Below are 14,304 nucleotides of genomic sequence, written 5' to 3' on the forward strand. Positions count from 1 at the left end.
ATGTGTAATCCTCACCACTCATCATAGATGGAAGGGGACAAGATGGTAAATCGACATATATGGGTAAGCCAAGAGGATAACAGTGTTTTTGGGAGGTTAAGATACAGGAAAATGATAGTTTTAAGAGGGTGATATCTTTGTTTGTTGATTTGGGGTGAAACATATATCTCGAACTGACCTTAATTCAATAATCCATTTTTTGACAACACCAAAGGGAAAAGAAGGAAAAATAGGAAAGTATTTAGAGCACTATGTTTGAAAAGAGGTTTTACCCCTAGAGTTTTGGACTTTAAAGGAATCTCAATTTTATTTACTTTTTCCCTAACAACATAGTATCTCTAAAGGTATATTTTAATTGTGTGGGGTTGTACAATACATGATAATAATTCTTGAACTTTAAAATCTTGAGGCATCGAGAGTATATACCTTTGGCCTTCTTCATGACGATGTGAAAATTAGGAGAAATTCTTATTAGCCTGACCTTGACCAACTCTTGGTGGTTGGTTTAAAACCATCGAGTCCACCACTCGAAAAATTGAACATTACACACAATTATTTTCAAAAGAATGAGGGAAAAATTGTAGAGGCTTTTTGGGATTGTTCCTAAATAACTTTGTAGGGAGGTTAGTTTTGTTGAAGGAAAATCGAAGGATTAAAAACATTATGGAATCGAGGGAATGAGAGATCTTGGCTCAATTCAAACTATCTCGAAAAGTATTGGAGATGGTAGGCATGTAACTTAAAATCTTTGAAGGAAAAACCCAAGATTAATACATCTCATGTAAGATATTTAGCCTATATATCAATCTTCTTTGATTGGAGTCTGGGGTAGGTTAGAGAAATCTAGAAGTGAGTCATTTGTGGCCTTAAAAAGTCCATTTAGATCCTCGATTGGTTGAAGGAATGGTGTGACGGTTTCATTAAATTGAATTTTATGTAGTAAAAATTTTAGGTAAGTATGATAGCTACCTACATTACCCTTGCACATTAACACTTGATGTCAAACAACTAACCTTATACCTTCAAGGGTGCTAACATTTTCTAGGTTAAGAGGTGTTTTTTTCTTCAAAAATCGAAACCAAGATGGTCTAGACAAATTTTTGTTTGGTTTTGATGAGCCAAAAAGATCGACGACTTCAATGAAATATACACATGGGCTAAGAGAAATTTGGCAAGACTATTAGGTAGAGAAACAATATGGGTAAGATAAGCAAAGTTGGAAAAGTGAGGAGAAATTGAAACAATGTAAGACAAAAAACATGGGTGCATAACCAATACACCAAGAAGGCCACATAAGTTCCTCAAGGGTAACCATGATGTTGGGATCATCAACAAAGTGTCCAGTCAAAAAATGCCCGTATGTCTTCTTTTATCATTTAATCTTCGCTTCGATATTAGTTTCATAAGGGAAGACAAAAATGTGGTATTTTTGATCCATGGATTTAAGGCTAATGATGACAACAACATCAAGCAGGGTAGGAGCGTAAGGCCCACATGGTAGCTATATTGCATTCAGATTGAAAATACTAACTTTCTTCAAAAATGAGATTAAATCAGATCGAAAATACTAACTTTCTTCAAAAATGAGATTGGGCCCAAAAGGTAGGCCTACCAAATGAATATAAAATATTTTTTGAGATGGTTACACTCAAGTAGGCATGGTGAATTCCTTTTAATGTGGGATTATTGAACATGTAAGTGGATATGATGATTCTGTTTAATTAATGCATAAGTGTGTGTAGACTTAAGGAATACAAAGCGTTAGTTGATTTTAAAGACTTCGACGAGGATCAAGAGAATATTTCTTCCATGAAAAAATGAATTAATATTCTCTTGCAGGACATTTTGTTAAGGATATGGGTATCGATAAAAAAAATAAACGACTTAAAGAAATCAAAGAAAATAAAAAAATAAAAGAAAATAAAAAAATAAAAGAAAATAAAAAAATTCGAAAAAAAATGAAGTCGAAGGAAAGATCTCAATTAAAGAGTTGGGGATTGATCAAGAAAGAGGAAAAATCAAAGTTTACCAAAAAAATATATTCACAAAACAAAATCAAAGAAGTTACACAAAGAACGAAAGGGAGGTTGAGTAGAAGTAATATTGCAAACAAAGGCTTAGTGGACATAACTTATACAATCGTGAAACATGAGCAGTTAGATAATTATTCTAATCATTATGTAACTTTGTTTTTATTTTTATTTTGACTTAAAGGTAAAAATGAGGAGAAATATAAATAAGTGATTTTTGTTTGAAATGGAGATGATAAATTGTATTTACAACAAAACACTTTGAGAATATCTAACCAGGATAATGACAATTCCAATCAATATTATAGCAATTTGGATCATGACTTTAATTGATTTATTTTTTAAGTTCTAGTTTTATCATTGGTAAATTATTTTCTTGAAGTTACTTTTCTTACATTTTACCTTTGTAGTTTATTTATTTTCTGACCAGTTTACATTCTTCGTAGTTTTACTTCTTTACAATATCTTCCAAACACATTACTTTAATCAAAAATGATTCTTTGACATGCTTAAAGAAATCTACATTCATTGACACGCTGTGGGACCCAATAATTATCAATGTCATTAAGGATATATTGGTCATTTCAGTCCGTGGGCTACTGCTGAGGTGGTTTGTGAGAGACTAAATGAAACGTTGCGTTTGAGTGAATTGGAGCTGCTGATTTGAAAATTTCAAAGGGTGACCATTTCATTTTGAAAGACGCAGTTTTCGTGCTAGGGTTAGGATTGGGAGAGAATGCAAGAAAGAAAGAAAAAGAGAGAAGTCCATGGTTGCCACCGGAGGGTGGACGTGATCGGAGACGTTCTTACCGGCAAAGTCGAAGGCGAAGGAGAAGTTGTTACCGGTCGTGAACGGTGTGGAGCGCGGAAGGTTCGTCCCCTTTCTATTTTCTCCCCTTTGTAGTGTTTGAAGAATAGAAAGTATATGAGGTTGTTCTTCCTTTCTTCTTTTGTCATCATTTGTCTATGTTTCCTTTAATTTTTAAATGACTTTCGAAAACCCTAAACTAAAGGGGGAAGGTTGTGAGAGAAAGTTGCGGTAGGGAGAAGAGCAAATGCTGAATCGGTAACGAGTTTGATAGCTGTTGAGTGAGACGCATTGAGAAAACAAGTTTGGTAGTTAAAGAGTGAACACAGGAGCGGAGAGTGAGATACATGAAATTTGAAGCTAGGGTTGCGGAAAAGGGGAAATCGAACAAGGTATGTGGAGTTAAACTTTATGGTTTGTTGATTGTTTACGCATGGTTGTTAGTCTCTTTTTGAATACTGTACACACAACCCATCCTTCATCCTACTTTAAACCATATCACATTTTATTTTTGAATTGAATGATCAATCGTTGTACTAAAAAACAGAGAAAAATAGTTAAAACTACATTAACCACGCATAAGACTCCAAAAAAGAAGAAAACGTTATGGTTTAATAGTTACAAAAGCTAACACAGTATCATAATAATTACACTTACTTCCATAAATCCACATACTTAAGTGCTTTTGGAAATGTGATTTCAGTGACTTTTTATTGAAGTTTATGAATATTTTTGGATATAAAGTTGGAAAAGTTTAGTCTGTTTATGAATATTCTTAGTAGAGAAACTCTTGAAAGCACTCTATTTTGAGTCCAATCACACCCCATATGTTTATCATAAAGTTTTATACAAATATATTCCAATTATAATGAAAAAAAGAAGCAATGCATGATTAAGTTTTATTGAACAAAATTAAATCATGAGAAGAATAACTTCTTTCTCTCTAGTTATATGAATGTAATAATTTGTGAAACTTGCCTGTGGTGTGCCATTTTTGTGTGTTTGAAGTCGATACTCGTGCATGATCCAATCTGATTTTTGTCCATTGGGTGCTTGAGCTTTGTAAAAGACTAGGGTTTTCCTCATTCCTATGGAGTCATGCTTTGAATAGATAGCTTTGTCTCTTCCAGTTTCTTTCCAAAACCCTGTTGCAGTTGGACCAATGATAAGGAAACAAAGGAAAACATACATAAATTACTTTCTGCTTTATAGTTGTTAATACTATAGGCTGTCAGATGATGTTAGAATTTGTTGGTGTGTGATGGAAATAACTTCAACAAGGTGGACAGATGAGAAGGAATGGAAAGTGAAATCTGAAGTTCATTTTTCTGAGATACAGAGCAAACTCATAGATTCGGGTTTAGGGTTTGACTTAATTCCCCAAAATCAGATTATTAATAAAGACTATCAAAACATTATAAGCTCTATTTAAGTCAATATCTATTTGATGCAAGGTTAAACCGTCATCTTTGTTTAGTTTGCTAAATTGAACTAAAGCCAAACTTCCTTTCATTTCATTACTTTTTGAAGTAATATTATACAACAATGAAAAAAATTCATTGTGGCCTTCCTTGATAGGGTTAATCTCTTAAGTTGGATAGGCCAATTTTCAACATGTGTTATTAGTTTAGAAGATTGTTATGCTATGTATGCTTTAAAACTTGGATCTTGTCTTGCGAATTTGACTTTCTGTAGAATAAATATGGAATTTTGGAGATCTTTCTTTGATCTTGTATTGTTGTGAACGAAGCAAACTTAGGTCATTTGTCTCTTTTGATATCAATGTTATTTCTTGTTATCCTCTTACAAACCCTTGTTTCTTTTATTTTGTTTTCTTAAAAAGAATTTGCATGCCTAGTTATGTTTGGTAACTGAATTGCCTATATTATAAGTGGAATCTTATAACAAAGTTAGCAATTCAAAACTGTACCTATCTGTTTAGGCTAAGGACGGTGGGAAATTGAAATACCAGAAGTGAGTAAAGCTGCTTTATCCTAAGATTCTGAACCAATCAGATTAAGTGTTTATATAGCTATAATGTGAACATTCAGTGTAATTATATATGGTTTTTGAATGTGATTTTGTTGTGAGAGATGTGTCTATATATGTGTTCCATTTAAATCTGTTATGGCTGATATTGTTGCAGAAAATGAAGTTTTGCTTGCTATCATTGTTGACCAAGAGGCGACCATTGCCAAGCTTGAGAAAATGGTTGAGAAGCTACAAATGTTTGTTGCACAAAAGAGGCAAGGAGCTGCTCATGTTGGGAACTCACATTCAAATAAAGATTATGACATGATAGTTGATGATTTTGGGACCAGTAATTCACAGGTAGATTATGAGCTAGTAGTTTCATCTGTTCTGGTTTCAAATTCTAAGAAAGAAAAAGAGATGGAAGGTGATGATGTTGAGAAGTCCAATTCTGAGAAGAATTTTGAAAGTACATTGTAAATTGTAAATTTGAATGATGTTAACTGTTGTATTTTTTTATGAAGGAAGGTTGAATATATGATCCATTTGTAATTGTTATTCAGTTGTTCATTTTCCAGGTTCAATGAATTTGATTTGGGAATACATTATTTTTTATCTTCCTTTTGTTCATAATGGCAATTCAATTAACCATGTGCTTCGTTACAGATAAACAATAACTAAAAAAGTTTTTAAGTCAATGCAGTTAAACATTTGATTTTTTCCTGCAGTAAGTGGTTTTTTCATTCAATATCAATATCTTGGGTGTAGTAAGTGGTTATTTACTAGGTCCTATGTGGTTATTTGTGAAAGAGGTTATGTACAACAATAAAGGTGGTTTAATTCAATATTATTATCACATTTCTTAGGTGCAGTAAGTGATTATCTACTAAGTTGTATGTGGTTATTTATGAAAGAGGTTTTGTACACAAATAGAAGTGGTTTAATTCAATATAAATCATGACATTTCTTAAGTGCAGTAAGTGGTTATCTACTAAGTCCTATATGGTTATTTCAGAAAGAGGTTATGTACAACAATAAAAGTTGTTTAATTCAATATCAATAATCACTTTTCTTATGTGCAGTAACTAGTTATCTACTAGGTCTTATGTGGTTATTTCTGAAAGGGGTTATGTATAACAATAAAAGTGGTTTAATTGAATATGAATGATCACATTTCTTAGGTACAGTAAGTGGTTATCTACTAAGTCCTATGTGGTTATTTATGAAAGAGGTTTTGTACAAGAAATAAAAGTGGTTTAATTGAATATCAATCATTCATTTCTTATTAGGTGCAGTAAGTGGTTATGTACTAAGTCCTATGCAATTATTTCTAAAAGAGGTTATGTACAACAATAAAAGTAGTTTAATTCAATATCAATGATCACATTTTTTAGGTGCAATAAGTGGTTATCTACTACGTTCTATGTGGTTATTTTTGAAAGAGGTTCTGTACAACACAAAACCTGGTTTAATTCAATATGAACGATCACATTTCTTAGGTGCAGTAAGTGGTTATCTACTATGTTATATGTGGTTATTTATGAAAGAGGTTTTGTACAAGAAATAGAAGTGGTTTAATTGAATATCAATCATCCATTTATTAGGTGCAGTAAGTGGTTATGTACTAAGTCCTATGTGGTTATTTCTGAAAGAGGTTCTTTACAACAATAAAAGTAATTTAATTCAATATCAATGATCACATTTTTTAGGTGCAGTAAGTGCTTTCCTACTAAGTTCTATGTGGTTATTTTTGAAAGAAGTTCTGTACAACAATAAAAATGGTTTAATTCAATATCAATTATCACATTTCTTAGGATAGATTTCATCAATATGGTTGCCATCCAAACTTTTATGAATAACCAAACTTAAATTTTCATCCATAAAGCATTTTATAATCAATCATAAAATTCATAAACATTAAACAGTACAACATATTCTTCATTACAGAAACTAAACAACCTAAAATATGTACATTATGTTCAATATGTGTTCCCGTACTTCAATGTATTCAACTTGGCCATGTTGTCCTACTTCATGAATTAATCAATGCCTAAAGCATCTCACATTTCTTCAATACCCTACTGCGATGAACATTATCTTCGTGTAATACCCACTGACAAACCATCTGTTGTTGCATAACTTGTAATTGTTCCTGCAATAACAATACTCTTGTTAAATATTACACTTTAAAACCTTTTATCATAAATCATATTGAAATAAACATATACATAAACCTTTTACTCAGAGACTGAGAAGAGAATTGATTGAAAAGTGAAAATAAAAGTGCAGGGTGTGACTTTAGAGATTGCATTAGTTTGTCCATATCACTATATCCTACACATTTTTCAAAACACAATCAACATCATTGTATAATGAGAGTGACAAGTTCAGTTTCATGTATTGGTAAAATAATATGTATTTAACTAATGCATGCATAAAGTGGAACTGTGATTATATAATAGTTACAACACGTCTTTAGCCAACAAAAACAAAAATATTCATAAAACCCATCATATGACATCAATGAGCACATACACCAGTATTCACACTATTATGTTTACAACCAATAGTACCCACCACAAAAATGAAAGTTATTACACACTAACACGGTCTTAACCAATACACCAGCAAGTTCACCTTCATTCTAAAAGGAAAACAAATATAGAACTGCATGTGGTTTGAAAAATAGATTTTGCAGAATGTATTAAAAAGAATAAGCTGAGTTACAAACCATAATGCAGAGTTTTTGTTTTTCTTATCATTTAACTATGTATATGATACCTGCAAAATGAATATACCCTGTTGCCATATAATGAAGAAAAGGATGTAGTCCCAAGTTCCATATATTTGTCTGAAGAAATTTGTGTTATGTTCTTTAAATTATATGCAATCTTTTATGGTTCAACAAATGTTAGTATGATAGCAAGAGCTTGATTTGCTTATACTTTGGTGGACATGTGAAACTTCAATTCTATAGAAATAAGTAAGTTTTGTTGAAGAGATTTGTATGTTGATGATGTGAGATAGAGGGCTATAGTAAAGTTCAAAATGTGATTTTATTACTGCAAAAAATAATTGAGGAGGACTAGAGTGTAAGGTGAAGCTATTAGTATTGCCATTAATCAAATAAATGTAATACAATTAGGCAGTTTTTCGGTCTCTATCAACTTCAGAGGGCATGTAAAAAAGTGTATGAGTTTTTGGAAAAGAGAAAGGGTTGTAAGGGTAGTAGTACTTGCAGGGTTATTGTCTAGGTCTGCCCATGACCACAACCATCATTTATGCCATGTTTTCATCATTAACAACCAATTTGCTCATATTGGCTTAAAACCATGGTCCTTCCAATCCAACTTCTTTTTTGGTTTTTCTTATACTATTAATTAGCACAATTACTTTAATCCTAAAATACTCTTTAAACTTTTTATAAGATAAGGAATCATTTATTGTGATGATCGTGAAAGTGATGAATTTAATCAAAAACAAAGATAATGTAAATCCATAAAATGAACTTTAGCTTAAATCACCTTCAAAATTTCAGCCAAGATTTAGTGTAGGAAAATGTGATTAGGTTGAGTCAATTACAACTTTCTTTGGACTTACCAGAGATATGACCTTTCTTTGCATACCCAATTAACTATAACTACAAAACAACCTTCCATAATCCAATAAAATATTGATTCACTCAAACCGAAAACCAAAATAGGTTCATACATTCCCAGGTTCATACATATATACACATGCTCTACACACACCATACAATTATATATTAAAGAAGATTTATCAAATTAATACAATAAAATATCTCTGCAGCATTTTAATTCAAACATCAGAGAATTCCTACAACAATTTTAACCCAAACAGCAAATAATTTTTCTACAGCATTGGAATCAAAACAACAAACAATTTTTTGTAGCATTCTAATCAAAACAACAAACAATTTTCTGCAGCAATTTAATGTTAAAACAGTAAAGTTTCTGGTGCAGTAACAACAATCAAAAGAGCCCAATACAACAAGATTTTCTACTACAGTAACAACAAAAACAACAAGCAGTTTATACAACCTTTTTCATCCAAACAACAACTACAAACAAAAAGAACAACATCATCACTAGTAGTGCTCAAAAGGGTAAAACTACCACAAAAAAAAAATGAAAAAAACCTACCTCAAAGTCACACACCACAGAACCGACACAAGTCGAAACGCAAACCAGAGACCACAACCCTCAACTTCACAGCCACCCGAAACCTCCACAACCACCGAATGGGAGCGGCAAAATGATGCTAAACCACCTTTAAACCCACGAAAAACCTTCACAACCACCGATTCAACCGCCTCAAATACACAAATCGGAAGCAATGAACAATGAGGGACAAAGAGAGAAGAAAGTAAAAAAAAGTAAACCTAGATTGTATTCTTCATTCACCATGAAAAAGAACAAAAACAAAATTTAGCTTTCTCCCATTTTTACCCTCAGTCAATAAACAATTTTTTTAAAACAAAAATGACGTGGCCCGTGTCATATGAGTGTAAGTGACACGTTGTATTACTACTCTACTTTAATTTATCCTTCTCTTCAAATTTAGTTTCATAGTTTTAACCACTTTTTACATCATTTATGTTTTGGACAACAAGTTAAGATTTCAAGCTACCTAAGACTTTCTAAAGATCTATTGGAAGCAATGCAAGAGTTGTTAATAAAAAGGCAATATAGTGAGTTATATACATTTATAAAATATTAATTCAATATATAAATGGTTTACAAATAAATTTTAATTTGATCACCGAATCCTAAATCAAATGCTCTAACTTGAAAAATAAATTATTTGCTAGTTTCTTTAGAAAATTCTAAAAATCGAGTTTATTTAGTTCATTAAAAAAATTCGAATAAACATAGAGCGAAAATGTCAAGAAACACTATTAGATCAAGACCCATTTTAGTTCTTGTAATTATGGTGTTTAGAGTAAAAAAACTAAAAAAAAAAATCTCTATTGGATATTAAAATGATAGTTATCTAAATGTGAAATGTGAATGTTTAGTTCCAAGTATTGAAACGAAAATCAAGGATTCAATTAATTAAGCAAAAGAACCACGATAGAAGCTAAAGGATAGAACATGTGCATGCACATATAAGCATAAAAGTAATACAAAGTAAACAGGAAATGAAATAAAAGACGAAAGGAAGGAGACACAAGGAGCGTGAAAAACTTGCTCGTAAAGTCATGCTCTCCAAATTCCAATGGGAAAAAGAAATCCTTCCCCTTTATTAAATGAAAGTCTAGAACAGTGAGTGAGGGATCTTTATTCCTTGCCTAGAATTTACTCAAATGTACTTAGCAAGTAAACTTTATTCAGATAACAATACACAAAACCCTATGATAGTAAAATAATCTCGATCAGAAAATCTGTTACTACCCACACAAGCCTCTCCCATCTACATCCCCACAATAATAAATTTCTTGTCATCAAACAATGTCTGCAACTTCCATTTCAAACCTTCAAGAAAGGCTCCAGGACCTTCAAAAGGCAAAGGAAACACCTTCACCAGCCCCCCAAAACGCCAAAATCCAACGAGTACCACCACACCTTCTCCGAAATCGAAAGAATTTCAGCAAGTACTACTCTCCAAAGTTAGTGTCATTTGGTCCCATCCACCATGGTGATCTCAATCTACACCTGGGAGAACAGTACAAAAAAATGTGGGCAGCAGAGTACATTGGCAGCACCAAAATATCCCCCCAAGAACTGCACAAAAAGGTTGTACAAAACATGGAATCCTTGAAGCCCCTCTTTGACGACGATCTTTTCACCCAAAATCAAAGGTTTTCAGAGTACGAGAAACAAGGTTATGGATCTCCGGAGGACATGATCAGTTGGATGCTGTTCGTCGACGGGTGCGCCCTTCTGCACATTCTGGAACATGCGAAGCTCGACAAACCGTATAAAATGAACGTAAAGGTAGACCAGCTTGTGCTGGTGATGCAGGACGCGCTTCTGTTGGAGAACCAGCTTCCGTTCCCGTTGCTCGAACATCTATGGAGGGACTCCAAAGTAAACCTCATGGAAATTATGAAAGGGTTCCTTCGTTGCCACCATTGGGCCACCAAAGAAGATCAGGTAAACTTTACAGCGGATTTCCCACAGCCTACTCATCTTCTTGACCTTCAACGCTCTATCATCCTTTATGAACCTCCATCTCAAAACACTGACAAGAAAGGATGCTGTGTTCCAAAGCGCCACATCGGCAACGGAAGCGATGTTTCACCAGAAAACCAAGACGACATGGTAACATACAGGTACAGTTTTTAAATTGTCCACAACCATTTATATATATTAAAGAGAAAAATAAATGATTGAGAAATGAGAGCTTAATGACGTGACATTCTTATATAATTAGTTTCTCTTTCTGTATTTGGAAAAAAATTGTTCAAGATATTAACTTCTGAAACAGTAAAGTCGCATTACTTTTGAAAACTTCATTTTTCATAAATTTATGAAGAAGTTATGCATTGACTTTGGTTTTGAAGTTGTTAATTGCATTAGGATAGCCGACAAAAAACACTAATTAAGATTTCAAAAGTCAAGATGTTTCACCTGAAAACCAAGACGACATGGTAACATACAGGTACAGTTTAAATTGTCCCCAACCATTTACTCATATTAAACAGAAAAATAAGACTTTGTTTACTTGAATTTAGGAGTAAGTGATTGAATGAATTTGAGAAGATTTAAAGGTAAATTTTTGTTCGTTGTTTATTTGAGTGGATTTGAAGATAAGTGAGAGTAGATTTGAAAGTAAAGTTTGTAAGAATTAGTATAAGATTTTATTGATGTGACAGATTAAAAATATTTATTTCCAAATTCACTCTCACTTATCTCGAAATCCATTTAAATAAACAACAACAAAATTTACCTTCAAATCCTCTCAAATCCATTCAATCACTTTCTCCAAAATCCATTCAAGTGAACAAATGTAAATGATTGAGAAATGAGAGCTTAATGATGTGACATTCTTATATAATTAGTTTGTCTTTGTAATTGGAAAAAAAATTGTTTAAAATAAGTCAAAAACATATTAATGGTTATGAGCTAAGTCGTGTGGACAAGAGTAATTACGACTTCAATATTGATATTAATTTATGAATAAAACATGTATAGTTTTTATGACTTTGCTTTTGAAGTGGTTATTATTGTAGAAAAGTTGACAAAATAATCGAACTAAGATTTTTCAAAACATGTAGATCATTGTTCTTAAAAACTTATCCGTAGTGTATTGCGCATGTTTCTCAAGATATAACTGGAACTTTCCAAAAGTCAGGATACTAGAATTAGTAAGGAACTCTAAAAAGAGTAGAAAATAAACCTAAAATAATTTTAGGAAAGAAAAGAGAGAAATAATGAAACTAAGAAGAAAGGATAATAAGAGAAAAGTGTTTTGTGTTTTGGAAGAGCAAAAGAATGCACTGTTTATAGAGTAAAATAAGAGATGGGAAAAGGCTCACGGTCTGGTGGAAACTACCCCTAGAGTTTGCACTTTACATCCTGGTCAAAACCGTTCACAAAATTTACATCTTAATCCTTGGGGAAAAAATATATTAGACCGTGCAGAGAAGAAATAATCATCATGCAACGTTCCTATATTTCTTTCGAGAAAAAAAGGTTTGCAATACAAGTTTATAACAGTTATGAGTTCACAATACTTATCTCATGACCACTAATACTTTTTTAACTTATATATTTTGGTAATATCTGGGTAAATTTGCCTTATATATGTAAAAAGACCTATATAATCATAAATACGTGATGCTTTGGTATAACTTATAATTTGTGTGTCTAAATTATGTAGGAACATAAAGGAGTTGAAAGCAGCAGGGATTGAATTCATGTCAAGTAAGACACGAAGGCCAGCAGACATATCATTCTCCCTTGGTTGGTTTCATTCAACACTGAAGCTTCCGCTGCTACTGTGCTAAACCTGATAGCGTATGAGATGTGTCCCGATTTTCAGAATGACTATGGGATTTGCTCTTATGTGTCCTTCTTAGACTCACTCATAGACCACCCAGATGATGTGAAGGAACTCAGACAAGAACGAATTTTGCTTAATTCACTAGGGAGTGATGAGGAAGTGGCTGACCTTTTTAATACCCTTAGCACTGATTTAGTGCCTGATATGGGGAAATATGTTCATCTTAGAAATCAAATTGAGAAGCATTATAAGGATAAACTTAGGACTTGGTTGGCTCTTGGGTATAATACTTATTTCAGCAACCCTTGGGCCATTATTGGTTTCCACGCTGCAGTTGTGGGTCTTGTCCTAACCTTTGTCCAAACTTGGTATGCTATTCACCCAACAAAATGATATCTTTGTTGTTGTTTTATGTATGATTGGGATCTCCAAACTTTTGAGGTCTTGTATTGTGTTACGGAATCACCAAAATTGCTGAAAATGTTTTGAATTGGTTTCTTGGATCTTTATAATGTAATGTGGTCAATAACGATGTTCCTATAAAGGTAATTACCATATATAGTTCGCTTTTGTAAAATTTCACTAAAGGCATTTTATATGGTTTGATTATTGATGAAGGTAAAGGTGATTTATGAAGAATGAAACTTGTCATTATGGGTGTTAGAAGTGGGTTTAGATAAATATAAAATAACTATGAGTGATTTTGAAACTATTTACGAATTTGGATTAGTTTATTTTAGAGAACTTTGATTTCTTTTTACTTTCTTAAGTTTTATAGCTTTTTTTTTTTTACTTTCTTTAAGTTTTATAGCTTTAACCATTTGACGGTGGTTCGAATTGAGGATATTTCAATGTAATTTTTCGAACATCATGGAAGGATGTATGAAACCACAATAAACATTAGAAGGGAGAGTGGGTTGAATAGTGTTTTAAAATTGTTTTCACAATGTAGTGTCAGATGAATATTATAAAGTAAGTTGATGAATAGGATTTATTAAGCAATTGTTGTTTTGCAAAGCTCGTGAAAAAGATATTGTTGATAGGGGAACTATATCTAGAAAAATCCATCTCACATATGTGTTTTTTATGATGAACAAAAAGAAATGTTTTATGGTTTCTTGCACAATAAATGGCAAAACAATTGCTTAATCATTACTGTGTTTCTGCTTGAAATGCTTTCGTATATGCATTCATTGTATGGAAATGAATCAATTGTTTAAACACATTGCACTTTGTATATATGGAAGAAATAATCGATTAAACTTTTTATATAATTTGTTAAATTTCTTCAAATTTCAGTACACTAGTAAAAAAAAGATTTTAACTCGTGCATTTGACAACGGTTTAGTTGTAACCAAAGTAAAAATTTGCACGGTGACATTTTTGTAATTATCACAAACATATATGCCTTGGTTCAAAAAAGAACTGATGCCTAAAATTGGCGCGATGACATTTTTGTAATTATCACAAACGTATATGTCTCAGTTCAAAAAAGAACCGATACCTAAAACTGACGCACTGGCCTTT

At 32.3% G+C, this 14,304-nt stretch overlaps 1 protein-coding gene across 2 annotated transcripts; it reads left to right on the plus strand.

Moving 5' to 3' along the window:
* The first annotated feature begins 10,120 nt into the window (after positions 1-10,120).
* LOC108345139 (UPF0481 protein At3g47200) lies at positions 10,121-13,324 on the plus strand. 2 transcript variants are annotated; one of them, XM_017583715.2, is made up of 3 exons: positions 10,121-10,925; positions 11,043-11,104; positions 12,655-13,324. In XM_017583715.2, exons 1-3 carry the CDS (start codon positions 10,281-10,283, stop codon positions 12,779-12,781), a joined length of 834 nt encoding a protein of 277 aa, XP_017439204.1. In that variant the 5' UTR covers positions 10,121-10,280; the 3' UTR covers positions 12,782-13,324. The 2 variants fall into 2 exon arrangements, with proteins under 2 accessions (XP_017439204.1, XP_017439203.1); XM_017583714.2 differs by having other exon boundaries at positions 10,125-11,104.
* Positions 13,325-14,304: the final 980 nt, after the last annotated feature.

The sequence above is a fragment of the Vigna angularis genome, chromosome 8 (genome assembly GCF_016808095.1).
Source record: "Vigna angularis cultivar LongXiaoDou No.4 chromosome 8, ASM1680809v1, whole genome shotgun sequence".
Taxonomy (NCBI): domain Eukaryota; kingdom Viridiplantae; phylum Streptophyta; class Magnoliopsida; order Fabales; family Fabaceae; genus Vigna; species Vigna angularis.

What these genes read in the sequence shown, in the direction of transcription:
- LOC108345139 (XM_017583714.2), top strand. Translation starts at nt 10,281, where the DNA reads ATGTCTGCAACTTCCATTTCAAACCTTCAAGAAAGGCTCCAGGACCTT. An exon ending in GACGACATGGTAACATACAG is followed by an intron (nt 11,105 to 12,654) that starts GTACAGTTTTTA and finishes TAAATTATGTAG; the next exon opens with GAACATAAAGGAGTTGAAAG.